Source organism: Drosophila arizonae, chromosome 2 (assembly GCF_054131065.1).
Source record: "Drosophila arizonae isolate 15081-1271.41 chromosome 2, UAZ_ARI_1.0, whole genome shotgun sequence".
Taxonomy (NCBI): domain Eukaryota; kingdom Metazoa; phylum Arthropoda; class Insecta; order Diptera; family Drosophilidae; genus Drosophila; species Drosophila arizonae.
The window spans coordinates 8083765-8099995 of NC_142922.1; the positions used below are offsets into that span (position 1 = coordinate 8083765).

General features: G+C 40.9%; 2 protein-coding genes across 2 annotated transcripts; one reads left to right on the top strand and one right to left on the bottom strand.

Moving 5' to 3' along the window:
- The first annotated feature begins 12443 nt into the window (after window positions 1-12443).
- On the top strand, window positions 12444-14685 carry CAHbeta (carbonic anhydrase beta). Its single transcript, XM_018012710.2, has 4 exons — window positions 12444-12819; window positions 13651-13735; window positions 13811-13998; window positions 14067-14685. Exons 1-4 carry the CDS (start codon window positions 12727-12729, stop codon window positions 14466-14468), a joined length of 768 nt encoding a protein of 255 aa, XP_017868199.1. The 5' UTR covers window positions 12444-12726; the 3' UTR covers window positions 14469-14685.
- On the bottom strand, window positions 14642-16225 carry RagA-B (Ras-related GTP binding A/B). The gene is made up of 4 exons (XM_018012708.2): window positions 16074-16225; window positions 15902-16001; window positions 15457-15841; window positions 14642-15393 (listed from the first exon to the last, which is right to left on the bottom strand). The coding sequence occupies exons 1-4, from the start codon at window positions 16083-16085 to the stop codon at window positions 14955-14957; spliced, it is 936 nt and encodes a 311-aa protein (XP_017868197.1). The 5' UTR covers window positions 16086-16225; the 3' UTR covers window positions 14642-14954.
- Between the last annotated feature and the right edge of the window lie 6 nt (window positions 16226-16231).

Sequence of the window (16231 nt, forward strand, 5' to 3'; positions counted from 1 at the left end):
TCGACCTTTGACAGTCATATTTCATATATTTCATAGCATGGGAAAAGAATTTGCAAAGCATTTCTTAAATTAATTTCTATGAAATATATCTGAAAACACAGCTTTCTATAATAAATTCCCATCATTTTTCAGCATGCAGAGATATTATAAATTCAGTTGGCTTGTTTTTATTCCCTTGAGCTGTGCATTGATATGCGATCAGCAAATCAAACAGTTTTTTATATTTTGATATATACAAGGAACTATTCGAGCTTTCAGATACTTTATCTTTTATAGGTACATTCACTAGAGCTGGGCAATAATATCCATTAACTACACTTTTCGGCGCACTTAAGAGTGGGCTTAAAACTCGACTTTGAGCTCGGTGCTGGGGCGCATTACGAGTGGACGCCTAAAAAGCTTAAGTCGACGGTTTGTTTTCCAGCTTCTTAGCTTGTTTAATTACGAGCAGCTGGCGACCGCATTCGCAAAGAAAATGGAAATGGAAAATTGTGCGGGCAAGTTGAAAGCCTGCAACACAGAAACGGAGAACGGAGCACGGAGACTTGAAAGCCCCGGGAGGGGCAGCCAGACAGAGACTAGACCAGGCCAAGTGTGGAAACTAGTTAAAGTCAGTTGGTATTATAATTGTTATTGTTGCTGGTAGCAGTAGTTGGCATGGTAATGAGCAGCAGGCATCAGCCATCAGCCAACAGCGAGCAGCGAACAGACAGCAGAAAACAGCCATCAGGCAGCATGATTATCATGAGTAAGCATGATTATGCTTATATGTTTATGTTTATGGAGCCAGACGAATGTGCAGAGAGTAAAAGTGTTCGCATTGTAAGTGGATGGGTGTGCGTGTGTATATTTATGTGTGTGTGTGTGTGTGTGTGATTAGAATAGTGAGTGCTGGTGAATGTAGGCCAAGTCTATTATGCTGCTATGCCCAAGCCAAGTCTGAGCCAATGTCTACAGCTGCAGGCTTGAAGTGAGCTTTGAGCGGCATCCAAGCACCTCCATACATACTTGCACGCTCGAGTTTGCATGCTTGGATAGGCATTATACTGAAAAGGAATACACGGTATAAGATACATGATTCAAGTGCCTCTTCGCTTGTGCTCTATCAGAGCTCATTCATCTCTATCAGAAAATATATGTATATATGTATATGCATCGCAAGATATTCATTTATTATAGTATATAGGGTATAAACAAGTTTAAAAACGCAGCCTCTATTCAGTTGCCAACGATATCCTTTGCAGCATTTTACAGCCGACTGTAGGATTCATTAGCTGACCCTCATCTGACATAGTCGTTTTCCCACAATTAAGAAAAATGGGGGAACGACGCCCGCACACCTACTTCAAGCTGAACCTGATGAGCTTAGCTTGAGTTCCGCCTCAGCCAACGGCTTTGTGTGGTTGAGTGACGGCTGGCGCTTAACCTGCTGTCCGCTGTCCCGAGAGCGGAGCCAGACGCCGACACAGAGACCCACAAATGTCATCATTGCACAATGTCTAATGGACACTTGCATCGGCAACGGCAACAGCAACAGCAACAGCATCAGCAACGGCATCGGCATCGGGATCAGGATTGGGAACGCGACTCAGGGAGGTGCAGCCAACACGTCGCTGTCGACAGTCGAAACAAATTGCCATGCTGCCAATGCGGGCAGAGACGGGGGACTCGTTGTGGGGTTGGCAACTTCCTTGTGTAATTTGGTCAAGTTTAGTGACGCATACAACAGCCAAGTCGCAAGTCCGGCTTAGCCAAGTGTGCCAAACAGCAACAACAACAGCAACAGCAACTAGTTAGTCAGGCCCAGGCCTATGGTATCTGGCTTCCATTCATGCCAAGCGCTATCGCCACAAAACTCCCCTCTTTTTCTCTCTCTTTCTCTCTATCTCTCACTCTGTCACTCTCTTTATATGTGTGTTAGTTTTGCCAATTATGGTGTCCTCCTTATTTTGCGTTGTTGTCTATCTAACTGGCTAGTTGGCTGTTGGCTGTTGGCTGTTAGCTGTTGGCTGTTGTCTTTGTATTTGTTGCCGTGGCAGTGGCTCTATCTTTAGCTTGTCATATTTGTCTGCTGCGTCGTCGCGTTCGTTGCCTGAGTCTTTCGTTTAGCTGCTCTTGCTGTTGCGCGCTGTTGCCGTTGCTGTCGTCTTCGCTGTTGCCTCCAAGTGGGTCACTTGCGATTTCATGACCGACTTTTAGCTTTTTCATGCACACACACATACACACACACTAACATGCACACATTGGCTCTCCGTCTGTCTCTTCTTCAGTGTCTCTCCTCTGACGCCGCTTCCGTCGCTCATTGTGCGCTGTTATTTATGATTGTTTAGCTGCTGGCACAGGCGAAGCCCATTCAATGCCAACGAAATGCTTTCTATACACACAGCCACATTCCATATATAGTTATATGCGGCAAATATTCAAACTTTAAACGCTATTAATTGGGCGTCGCCATTGACATGCAAATGCCAGCGAATTTGCAACAGGGTTCCTATTGACATATCGTCTATGTTCCGTTTTGAAAGTGACAGTTACATTTGGATTTTGTGATCTTGCTAATGGCGTGGCCAAATACATGTGAGCCACATGTGACTATGGCCGAGGCGAAGGTTCTTGTTGGCTCTTTCTTTGCGTACCTTCTTTGTGGTCACACACACACACACACGCACACGCACACACATTTATATTTTGCTTTCGTTAACGCTTCAGTGGCGCAGATCAAATACATACATCAAGATGCCAATTATGCGCTTGGCTCCCCTCGCCATGCTCCACGCTCTGTCATTATATTATTCTGGACAGCAGCTCCTCGTGATTTACCGTACGCTCAATTGATATATAACTCACAAAGACCGGCAATTAAATAACAAAGGGCAAATTATCTGTATGCATTTCTTTGAGTTCTTTTCATAACTGTTCTCCGCCCCTGTCGCAGGCCCCGCTGCTGCCCACGGGCGTGGGCCAACCCAGCTTTATGGCCATTTCGCAGCAGCGGCCACAAATTGAATTTAATTGTCTTGCTGCGAGCCTCAACTGGCTTTTTGTGCTGCTCTTTTACGACTTGCTGAAATTGTTGCTTAATTCTATAATTATTTATGCATTCGGCCGCTCTGTTAACAAGTCTCGTTAAACCTTTATTGAATGTAAAAAGTGGGCATGACTCTCTTCGGAACGTTCAGAGCCACAGCTTCTGGTTATGGCTTGGTTCTGACTGAATTTTATCTCTGGCTTTTATATGCGATAAGCGCACTCCGTTGCTAATTGCTTCAACACGTACCGCGCTACACACACACACACATACACACACGAGGGATGTGCTGCAACAATATGCGTGTGCCATCAGATGAGATGCGCTGAAAACATGTTTGCTTTTGAGGGCAAGTAAGAAGAACAAATTTTAATTACATCAAATTGCTACAGAAGTAAATACGCATCGCACTTGACAACAGATTCGAAATTTATGCTGAAAATCTTTAAACTCGTTAACTTTCCAAATCGTTGTTATGTATAGACTATATATATATATGTATATATGTATTAATATATGTCACTTATGCATTAAGTTGTGAGCTGTAAAGTTAATTCGTATTAATAAGAATATGGAGATAAGATGCATATTAATATTAAACTTAAACAAACAGCTCATAATACTCTGGTGAATAGATATCTCTGATATATCGCATATTTGACAAATTGCATTGGGAATGATTAGAAATCATCAGTTAGCGCTTCTGGCTCAAGAAATTTATTAAAGGTATTACACATTCCGCTTTGTTATGATTCAAATATTTGCATTGATTGCCGAGCTAGCCTCGTGTCCTAAATCACTTTCACAACAGCTCTATCTGAAAGAAATGATCACTGAAATGTCGCCAGTTGCAAAGTGCTTCGAGCCAATATAATTTACTCTGTCTAATAATGCATATAATGGCAGCAGCGTGCTAAATGCGGCCCGGGCCTAACCATCAACTAGAATAATTGTTAAGCAACGGCGGCTGGAAGAAGAGGAAGCGAGGCTGAGGCTTGAAGCGAATTGCTGCTAAACGGCAATCATCGTTATCATCGTCATTTTTTCTTATATTTTTTTCTTTATTTAGCTGGTGGTGCGCACATCAACGCGGCAATCAAAAACAATTAACAAGATCGCGACTGCGGCTGCAAGTCCAGCTTCAGCTTTAGCCCCAGCCCCAGCCCCAGCCCCAACCCCAGCTCCAGCTGCTGTGCATCCACATTGCTGCCTGCTAACTGCTGGCTTCTGATTGACCCACTTAGCTCACCTGACAGATGTGTGTCAACTGCAGCGAGAGAATTTTACAAGTTGTTAAGTGTTTTGATTAAGAAAGAGGAGAAAAAAACTAGGAACTGCTTTGGCAGCGACTGCAAATGTTATTATGTACGTATTATAGTTGCTTGCCAACATGTGCAACACGTTTAGCAACTCCACGTTTAAGGCGACTCCAGTTTGTCTTTACTTCAAATCCGGCTGCAGGAGCCCCATCCACAGCCATAGCTACAGCTACAAATGTAGTGCAACATTTGGTGTCATGTTTTCATATGTTATATTTTTTTCTTCTTCTTCTGCTTTTTATGTGTGTGTGTGTGTGTGTGCCACACATAATCAAAGCGAGCCGAGCGTAACTACGCGTACTTAGCCAGCCAAAAACAGAGCCAAATTTTAATTATCAATCATAAAGTCGGTACACCCGCCCAAAATACTTTTTGGAACAGAACCAAAAGTTTAACAAGCATGACCCAAGTAGCTCCACGTAAAGTAGCTCGCACTCCCAGCCAAGTCACGCGCCACCGATACAAACAAAACAAAAAGATCCAAGAGCCCTAAATAACTATAATTTGTAAGACATACATATCTGGAAATTTATTTTGACTGCCATTTCTTTTATATTTTGGGTTGATTCTGATGAAATATATGTTTGGTATAACCTATTGACATTTATTTTTTCGAGTTTTCCAGTCCCAAAAAGTTAATGTTATAATGGTTCGGTTCGGCAATTGAAAGGAATTGTTTGAGATACGATTTAAAATTAAATTAATTCAGTTTAAATCAGAAAATTCTACAGATTTGCATATAAATTTTGTAGAAAATTAAAAGGAAATCGGGAAAATATAGTTTACTTGATTACGAGAAATTAAAGCTAGCTCCAACGGATCGTTTTCCTAACGAATTATATTTAATCAAAATATTTTTTTTTTTTTAATCAAAGCGTATTTTAAGCTCTGACAGTAATATATATTTGAATTCTTATTCTCTTGCATATTTCAAATGCAAGTATATCATATATGTGTATATTTTTCAAAATTTACACTTATTTTTTAAAGAAGTACTGTACTTAATAATCATCGTTGACTTTTGTAACCTAATTAATCGATGATTCGGACTTCGTTACCAATTTACATTCATTTAGTTCTCAATGTCGAAATAACTCTGATCAGCACATGATATGTGCTTCAGGAGCAACTTCAATGTGCTGAAACAACTTTCATTTAAGTGCGCCCTCTGCTGCTGCAACAACAACAACATCAGCAGCAGCAGCAGCAGCAACAGCAGCAAATCCCATTACAATGCTCAACGGCAGCGAGTACAATATATATAGGTATACACATATACATATATTATAAAGACGTGATTCTTTTGCATTGTCTGGCCTCTCAATTTATTTGTGAGCTTTTTTTGCTGCCACGCGAAGAATTGCAAATAAAAGCACAACAAAATTAAAGACTAGAAAAAAAGCCCTGCCTGAAAGTGTGCGCATAATTAGCCCTATTTGTCGTTGTTGTTGTTGTTGTTTACTTTAACAATTATGATTGTTGTCGTTGTGCCAGCAAATGAGCATCTATTACATTTCTTTTGTGATTCTGACTGCTGTTCATGTTGTTGCTTTCGCACTAATCTTGACTTTGCCCCAATGTGAAAGTAACAGTTTTTGTCAATTTTTGCCCCAGAGCTAGCAATTTGGGCTCCACTCATTATGAGCACTGGGAAGCCCAATAGGACGGTGAGTATATGTAGTCTGAGAAATGCTTAAATAAGATGTAAGCAGAATGCCAAATTGTCGTCATTAACTAATTCAATTAAGTTTGACTTGTGTAGAAATCAGGCAATTTAATACAATTACCCCTATAATTCATGCTGAATATCAAAAGACTTAGGAAACGAACGTAGAGTTATGATTCCTTTTGGGGGTTTCTAATGCAAGCGACTGTTACTAGACTAGAAAATCACAAACCAAGAGAACATTAATAGAAAATCAAAATAGAAGGGGGTAATAATGTATTGTACAAATCATAGTTAGTTCCCGGTGAGTTCCAGGTGCAGATTTGGTTCACAAGCTTAGGCTTCCATCTATTGCTGTATTGCTTCACCTCATGAAAATTAAATCTAGCATTTGTATTATGAACATGTCGAATTTGTGTTGTATTATGCATATACAGTTACACAATCATAGACAATCACAGACATTAGCGCAGATTCTTCGCATAGAACAGCAGATGTTGACGTAACTCTGTTGCATTTGCTGTCAAGGCTGTTGTGCGACACATGTGCGAGGCGTGTGTCCTGCAAAAAAAGGATATAAGGAGCTGTGCGTGTCATATTGATATTATGCAATACATTACAGAATACTAACAGGCAAAATTAGACTCAAGGTCATAGGTCATCTAACATTTATCGTCTATCGTCAATCTAAGTATACGACAGACATTCTAACGGGTTGAGTGAGGTCTGAGTTTTGCATAAGTTTGTGTCTGGAGAGTTGGTCGCGCTGCGGGTTGCTCTCTGACAACTGAAACTGAAACTGGGTCAATTTTGTGTCACATGCAAAACATTGCCGCTTGATTTACGACTGCCAAGAAATGGACAGCCACTGCAACTGCAACAGTAACAGCAACAACAAGAACAACAAATGCCACTGCAACACATTGAGTTTGCGGATGCAAATACAACAAAGTCCAAGACAAAAAGAAAGAGAAAGACATCGAAGCAGTGAGGCAGATGGGCAGAGAGGAAGAGGCAACGCTGTCATCTTTTGTCATGGCCATAAAATGTCATTTTAAGCGTGTCTCGCTCTAAGGCGTGCTGGCCGACTGTTTCCACTTAAGTGCGCTCGTCGCTGCCGTCGCATAGTCGTTGTTGTCATAAAATCGCGCATTTCACTGTTTGCCGTCCTTTGACATGTCTGTCGATCTGCATGCCTACCTGGCATAGCCTGGCCCTGGCCCTGGCCCTGGCCCCTGCCTCGGCCACCTAGCAGCAAGCGGATCAACCTTTGTCTTGCCTTCTATAGCAAATTATGCAAAAGCGCATTTTACTTAATGACCTTTCCACAACTTCGACCCTGTGCCCAGCCCGAAAGGGGTTCCAGCGCTTCTTTCCAATTTTGGTGGGCGTTTTGTTTTACCAAGTTTATGGCCTAAAACACTTTTGCATCATCATCAGTGAGCCGAATCTTTTTGGGCGTTAATATACTCAATGCCTATCAGTTCTTGAGCATCCAGCAGGCAGAAAGGCAGGCAATCAGGCCGACAGCAGCCGCTGAGATCATGCGTAAGTAAATAACAGAGCCGCTTCAAATTGGGTCAGGGCACACCTCTTTATAGCTCCCGGCTCATTGACAGATCGCGCTGACTGCCCAGCCAGCCGGCCCAGCAGCACATTCACATCTACATCTCACATAACTCATAATAAGCAACGCCCACAAGCCAGATAAACACAAAATCTGGCCCGCATTGACGCGCCTCACAACATTTTCACGAGTCCACGCCAACAGTTATAAAACAAGAAATGCTATGCAAACATAACAAACAAGAAACATAAATATAGAATGAGGCAAAATTCACATTGTTGGCGATTCAGAAATTGCAAATATTTAAAAACAATAGAAATGCTGTTTCAACTCTTGACGCTTGTCAAGTGGAAGAAAAAGACGAAAAATAAGAAAAGAAATGTTGTTTTAAATATCTATATATAAAGATGATTTCAGTTACTGTTACATATATGAATATATTTTTCTATATTACAATTTTTTTTTTTTAAATATGTATTATTTTTCTATAGAAAAAAGTTTATAAAAATATTTATACATATTTATTCATTACTTATGAAAATATAAAAGTTTGCCTAACTTCATCAACTTTTATATACGCAAATTAAATTGGACAACTTTATGTGATGTGCAGAAATCTAAAAACAAAACAAAATTTGTATATCAATATATCTAAATATAGTCATAACTGTACCTACTAATCTGTAGCATCTGCTGATTCGACAAAATACTATAACAGTTATCCTATTAAGGCACAAAACAAAAGAAAAACTATTAATTTGAACTATATGCATCGGCTTTCATTATTTCTCTAGCTTGTTTCTAATGATTCCAAAAAATATATATATGCACAAGTCTTTATCATTTAAACTTATGTAGATTGGATACTGTATAATTTTAGCTTAGCTTTAACTGTTTGCAACTCAATGAAGAATTTAAAAATTTCGTTTAAGTGTTAAGCATTCAAACGCAGTCGGCGATTGCTTTTAGGCGAATAATGCGCGTTTTGGCCAACTGAATTGACATATTTAGGTTAAAGAGATGCGACTTAAGCCCACTTTTGATCTCATTTGCGTTGCAAAGAGAAAAAGCAACAACAACAACAACAGCAGCAGCAGCAACATAAACTGTTAGCATTCTGATTCACTTTCATGCGCAGCGCGATCGTCGATTCCGATTGTGATTGTGAGCTAAGCCGAAAGACGCATAAACAAATAAAAGTTACTCCAGGCACCAACACACACCCATACACATAGACACTCACACACAGGCACAGACAAAGCCACACGCACAGAACGAAATGCAACAACAATTACAACAAAGCTGAGAATGAGATTTTATTTGCTTAACCAACGCTGTGAATATTTAATTTGCACACACACACACAAATAGGGACACACACAGACATACACACACCGCTTTAACGACGCTGCTGACCCACTTTTGAAGCAGAGGCAGCTTAAAAGCTGTCGGCAGAGAGCCATACAACGCTAATAAGAACAGCAATGCCGCCATTACGAATACAAATACCCTCATACACACGTACCAACACACACACACACACATACAGCGAGGCAGCGCCAAAACGCGTTGCTGTTGCTGTTGGTGCTATGTGCGTGCAGAGGAAAGATACTCACTAATTAACTCAACCAAAAGTCAGCCAAAAGAATCAACCAACTCATTTGCAAACTGTGTCTGTGCGAGTGAGAGCCACATAAGCCGAATGGCAACCGTAGAAAGAGAGAGGGAGAGAGAGAGAGCGAGTAAGGCTTTGGTGAAAGGGCATGCGAGAGCAGCGTACAGGTAACACCCATATAAATTATGCTTAGGAAACCCCAAAAAGAAGTTGGCCAAAAAATACAATGACATCATTTCATCAATTCAGTTAGTGGGTTAGTTAGCTGGGAGCAAGAGAGACTAACAATCTTAAGAGATCTGATTACATGCATAGCAAAGAAACGTTTTTCCACTGAAAAGAACTCTTGTATAATTTATATATTATCTTGTTTCTTTTCAGTTTTTGATATCTTCGTTATGCATTCATTTATAAACATATTTAGGGATGAGAGCCTTAAATCACGTATAGATCTCTATATCATGCAACTGTATAGTATTTTAAAAATTATGAATACAATATCTCTTCTTAAATGAAAAAAGGACATTTTTATAATTTTTAGTAAATTCGATTTTAAGAGCTGCACTTGATGAATCAATCGGTAAATCCCAGCGCACCTGCAATAAAATGATCATCTTGCTCATTCTGTTTCCCTCTGCCTCTCCCTCACTCAGTCCCTCTCCCTCTCAGAATTTCACAACACCTACACAATACTAATACGCACGCACCCATCACGCAGACTTGTGCATATGTTATCTACCTCATTTATTGTTCAACACTGTTAAGTAACCATCATCATCCAAGTTTTGTTTATGTTCGCTGCTTTGGCCCAAATTCTTGAAAGCTGACAGCAACCAAGACACCAACACTGACACACACATGCACAAGAGTGAAAGGAGGAGTGCGAGGGGCTGCTGAGGGCCGAGTGGCAATTCCAGTTCCATTCCCATTCGTACTCTCCCGCTGTGCGCTGGCTATGTAAACTGCTGCGGTTCTTTTCTCGTTTCAGTTTCAGTCGTTGTTGTTGCTGTTGTTGTTCGGGTAATCATTGTCATGCTGGCGATTCTGTTTCATTATTTCGTACCCACGCTTTTGCCTTGGTTACTGCTGCCTCTTCCCCTATCTGCTATATCTTCATCTTCTGACGATGATAATGATGATGACGATGATTCCACTTGATAGCAGTTGTAATGAGCTTTAGCATGAGCGTTAGCGTTCTGCCCGCCTGATCATCATCATAATCGTGATTTTCTCAAAAGATGCAGATGCTGGCACCATCGTCATCATTCGTTGGTCGCGCTGCGGTTTTCTTTCCTTGCCCCCCTGGACAAATTTACTTTTCGTCTTCTTTCTTCTCTGCCTTCTTTCGTTTTCATTGTTTTTGCTTGTTTAACCAATATTTTGCCGCTCGATAATGAAAGGAAAGCAAAACAAGAGACGAGCCGAGCCAAGCCGAGCCGAGTGCCCCCAAAACAACAATACTTTATAATCATCAAGAGTGAATCTGCTTGGGCTTCGACTCGCCTTCGAGCTGGTGAAATGCTTACTATTATTGTTGTTGCCGTTGTTGTTGTTGCTGTTGCTTTTGTTGTTCTCCAGCTCCGCAACTCCACTACAGCATTTTGTCGGTAACCCCCCCGGGCTGTGGCAGCAACTTGAAATTTTGCTGGCTTCCATTCTGTTACGGGGGATTTCATAATATTTGCACTGGATGTGCGAATGCCTCTCTGACTCTTACAGGTGTGTAACCCACTTTCAGACTCCAAAAAGGCCTGAGAAAATTCTTAAATGGTTAATGAAAGATGCGACGCACGTTTCCAGGAAACGGCATCGCCTCTTGTACGTACTTACTCACATCAGCCCCAGTATAATGAAATGCTCACTCTCTACAAAGGGCGATCAATTACGAGCAACAACGGTCGACGTCCTATTATTAACAATATACAATACAAACATAAGCTTTCACAATTTTTCCTGTATGCCTAAAAGTAGGCAATTCAATAATGAAGTATATGAATGGTATTGAGTTACATAAAAGAAAAGAAACAAAATACGTTAGTAAATATTTTAGAATGGAGCAAATTAATATTTAAAATAAAAATATGTTTCTTTTTTATAATTATTGTCATTTTATTAGTGGCTTAAAAATATGTTAAGATCAGATCAGAAAGGAGAGATAAGATCATTTCCAATTGCCGAATTCTGATTTTCATATATATATTTGAAAATATTATTGAATACTCAGCAAATCTTATCATTATCATGATATTATATCATTAATGCCACATCTTAATCTTATCATTTTTAGTTTATTTTCAGCTAGATAAAATCATGTACCGAAACTATAAATTGCTAATCGGCTCAGTTGAAAATATGTAGATTATTGAAAACATATTTCTGCTTCAAGTTAAATAGAAATACTTATCTATTTATAAGCCATACATATTTACACGGCTCTAGCTGAACTACACCCTGTTTTAATAAATATATAACTATATACTATACTAACTGATTACCCAATGACCTTGTATAGTCATTTTTGATTAAGCGAGCATACACACATATAGATGAGGAACAAAATCAAATCATCGAAGTTTCTATTAATGATAATGAAACGCACATCAGAAACCGTGCCCAGCGCACAAGGAAGCCATAAAATAAACAACAGCAATCGTATCAGCTACGCTGATAAGTGTCGCATATGTCGCATAAGTAGTGTATCTGGGTGTTGTCTGTCTGGAATTCGCTAGCTGTCTCTTCCCGATTCAATTATGCAATTGATTCGCTCATTTTTGCCTCAAGCTACAAAGTTACAGAGCAAATATTGCAGCATGTTGACACAAAAGAGGGCCGCGAGGCGCCTCGACAGTGGCCCAGTTAAGGTGTGTTCTAGTTCTCGTTTTCGTTCTCCTTCTCTTTCTCTTTCTCGTTCTCGTTCTCGTTGCTGCAGACGCAATTTATCGCTGACGCGCGACGTCATCAGCCATATGCGAGCCCCTCAATTTTCTAATAGAAAAACGTGCAAAGGTCGCTCTCTGAGCGAGTGGAACAGCTATGATAGAGTAGAAAATGCGCTCACGTGCTCACGACGCAGAGATACGAAGAGAAGGGTGAGACATAATCTAGTTTAAAAATAAAATATACCAAACCATAAATTATGATTACCTATATTTATTAATTATTTTTAATTTTAATAATATATGTATATAAGAACATTAAAAACGGCCTTCACTGAATAGATAGCCTAAGCACTCATTCAAGTCGTGAGCGTAGTTTCCACTCGCCATGCGAACGCTCTCTGAGAGTCCAACTGGACTGTCAACATTGCCAACAGTCGCTGCTCTCTCGCCGCAGTCGTCGCGTGTTTTGGAAGCAACAATTCGATTTCAAATGCTCCGCCGACAGTTTTGGTTGGTGCTGCGACGCGATTCCAATTGGACTCGAACAGTTGAGCGCAACACATGTGAAATCAAATTCAAGTGGATTTAATTATAGTGCCAAAATTAGGACTGCTTATCAACTAGTTGGCGTAATTAGCATAAATCGCACATCATGGAGCGCATTTTGAGAGGAATTATGCGTTATCGCAACACGACCCGAGAGCAAATGGTCAAGGAATTTCAAAAAGTTCGCGACCATCCAGAGGTGAGTAGCTGCACCTTCGACAGCTCGCGCAAAGCCCTTGCGGTCACTGAATTTGTTAATTTGTCATTGAGCGAGCTGTTTTCTAATTAGCTAAGCCAAATACTCATTTACTGAAGCATAACTTCGACTAGTGCGGCATGCGATTTCTTGTTGTTGTTAGTTGTGTGGGCAATTATCACAGTCTTTATGGCTTGACGATCCAAACTGAACTCCAGACACTTCGAGAGGAGCTCGTAGCACGCTTATCTCGCGTGCTGTTGCTTTGCCTCTCTCTCTCTCTCTCTCTCACACACACTCTCTGTGCATGTGTCATAAAAGGCATTTCAAAAATGCCTCAGCGTATGCTTGAGGGTCTTCTAGAGCCTACACTCTGGGAACAGGCATCAGCCGCTCTCGCTCTCAGATCGTCCAGATTTTGGTAAACAAACAACAAAGGCTAACCGGTTGAGTTTACTCAAGTGCAAAATATTTATTTGTGTTTTATTTTTAAACGTTTAACATGAGTGCTTTTACTTTTCCACAATATTTTGTTAATTAATTAATTAATATAGAGATTAACAAAGAAAAAGCTTTCAGGTTCACTTTAAGTTACCTGGCAAATTGTTGAAGTATATCAGGTTTTCGATGCCCTGCATGTTTACATTGTTCTCCATGAGAAAGAGAGAGAGACTGACTTTGACAATTTCATCATATCCCATCAAGCACTTTGGCTTATGTTCAAAAAAATTGACACATTGACAACTTGACCACAAATTGCGTTACTAAATATACATATTTTATCCAATCTGAGCGCTCGATATCTGTTCTAATATTAAACGTTGCCCTTATCAGCCGAAGGCCGTGTTCTTCACCTGCATGGACAGTCGCATGATACCCACGAGATACACGGACACACACGTTGGCGACATGTTTGTGGGTGGGTACGACACACACATCGAATCGCAATTTAACCAATATCATTTCTGACACCTGCCTTCGTTCTCATGTTTAGTGCGAAACGCGGGAAATCTGATACCGCATGCTCAGCACTTCCAGGACGAGTACTTCAGCTGCGAGCCAGCGGCATTGGAGTTGGGGTGTGTCGTGAATGACATCAGGCACATCATTGTGTGTGGACATAGCGATTGCAAGGCCATGAATCTATTGTATCAACTGCGGGATCCCGACTTTGCGTCCAAGGTAAGCTTGTCTTCAACTTGTCGCAGAGAATTCGAGTGAATATCTGAATTTCCTTTTCAATATTCCAGCTAAATCGACGACTGTCTCCGCTGCGTTCCTGGATGTGCACGCACGCCAATACCAGCCTGGAAAAGTTTCAGGAATGGCGCGATGCAGGCATGAAGGATCCTCTCATATTCTCCTCGGAGACTCCGCTGCGCCGCTTCGTCGCCTATATAGACGAGGAGCAAAAGTTTGCCGTCGAGGACAAGCTATCACAGATTAACACGTTGCAACAGATGTCGAATATTGCGTCATACGGATTTCTTAAAACACGCCTCGAATCCCACAATCTGCACATACACGCGCTGTGGTTCGATATTTATACTGGTGATATTTACTACTTTAGTCGCGGAGCCAAGCGGTTCGTTGCCGTGGACGAGTCTAGCGTAGATCAGCTCTCTGCGGAGGTGAGACGTTTCTACTCCTAGGACGGCCAATGCGATTCTCAGCCAGCAGTGCCTTCGATTTATGTGTCTGTGATATGTGCAACGCGATGTTGGGTCTTATATACATAGTTGTTCCCTGTTTGTTACTCGATATACATACATACATATGTATACGTGTTATTAGATGTGGCTTTATATGTATATATGAATATGTCTTATGGTTAGAAATTTGTATTTATAAATGTTTGTTTTTTACATAGTTTGGTGTTTGTTCTTGTATACAACTTAAGGCCTAATGGTTTAGTGTATAAAGCGCTCTTATAAATGTAGGAAATATCAAGGCTCATACTCGTTCGCTGAACAAGAAGGCGCTCGCTATATATATATATATATGTATATGCATGTTTTGGGAAGCATTTAGACTTTCGCTGTGCAACAATAAACCGTGTGCTTTCGTAACGGAAAACAAACAGTAACAGAAATGGATAAACATTAAACTTAACGACAATCACACAATCCGACAGTCCATCAGTGGTACTTGTGGTTGTGATGATTCGTGCCAACGTTATTCGGATTCTCCAGCTCCTCAAAGTACTTGCGGGCATTGCGTATGTTGACAAGCGTCGCTTCCGAGGGCAGATTGGGGTCCGACATGACCACCATGATGTACGTGTTGCTGGTGAAGGTATCGATGAAAGCGGCAAACGCATTGTTGCGCACCTCCATTGATTGGAACTTGGCCCCCAGCTTGGAGCAGCTCAGCTTAAACTGTTTAATGATGTTCGACACCTTTTCGAACCGATGCGAATCCCGATTTTTTTTGCTCTGACAGTGTGAGATGACCAAAAAGGTTGCCTTCTCGAACAGCAGCACCTCGTCCGCCTCAATCACATTGGCAAAGTGGGTCAACGAGTTCTCCAGGGCTGCTACATTGGGAATTAGCATCGTAACAATCGACGACCAAGCTCTGTGGAATTAAATTAAAGGTCGATTAGCCATTAATATTTCATGAATCTATATATTCACTTACTTGTACAGTGTTTCATCCCAAATGCTGGTGCGAAAGCACGTCACATTTCCTGGTTTCGATAAACCTATGAGATCTCCCTCGCGTACCTTAAACACAAGATCACGCTGTTCTTCGGCAAGCAAATCCATTTTGTGTACTAGACAAAATATCTTGGCATCTGGCGAGTTGTGAAGCAGTGCTTCGAGGCAACTTTGATAGTAGTGCACATCCCGCTCCAGCTCCTGGCTCTCGACATCGAATACATAGATGAGAACTTCAACATTGCGGAAGATGTTGTCGGGCTGCTGCGTACAATATTGCTGCATGAAACTTTCCTGGCCGCCACAGTCCCACAGATTGAGAACCAGGTTGCCCAGAAATCGGACATGAGAGTGCTCCACATCGACTGCAAATGATTATTTAGTAAGCTACTAGTTTGGGTGATACGGTATGAGTACATATTTACTTGTTGCTCCCAGGCGTGTCGTATCACGGGCAACGTAGTTGGCAAAAATGATGGACCGCATACTGGTCTTCCCTGAGCCGCTCTTGCCCATAAGTAGCACCTGTTTTGCATACAATAAACATTTTAAATTTCTATTCGAAAGTCATTTATACAACTTTTGATATTTATTTACCTTTTTCTTCATGTTTTTGCTGTTTTCGCAGTTTGTTTTGTTAATGAAAAGGCTGGGTCCAATCAGAATAAAATGTTAATGTAAATTATGCTTATCGTTTATCGGATGGTTGGCTATCGACAGATTGTGGCGGTCGGTCGGTGTTTTCTTTTGCAAGG

Excerpts from the sequence above, each read along its gene's own strand:
- CAHbeta (XM_018012710.2), top strand. The coding sequence starts at position 12,727 with ATGGAGCGCATTTTGAGAGGAATTATGCGTTATCGCAACACGACCCGA. Across the intron at positions 12,820-13,650 it reads AAGTTCGCGACCATCCAGAG|CCGAAGGCCGTGTTCTTCAC; the intron begins GTGAGTAGCTGC and ends TGCCCTTATCAG. Across the intron at positions 13,999-14,066 it reads ATCCCGACTTTGCGTCCAAG|CTAAATCGACGACTGTCTCC; the intron begins GTAAGCTTGTCT and ends TCAATATTCCAG.
- RagA-B (XM_018012708.2), bottom strand. Across the intron at positions 15,842-15,901 it reads GACACGCCTGGGAGCAACAA|TCGATGTGGAGCACTCTCAT; the intron begins GTAAATATGTAC and ends AATCATTTGCAG. Across the intron at positions 15,394-15,456 it reads TGGGATGAAACACTGTACAA|AGCTTGGTCGTCGATTGTTA; the intron begins GTAAGTGAATAT and ends TTAATTCCACAG.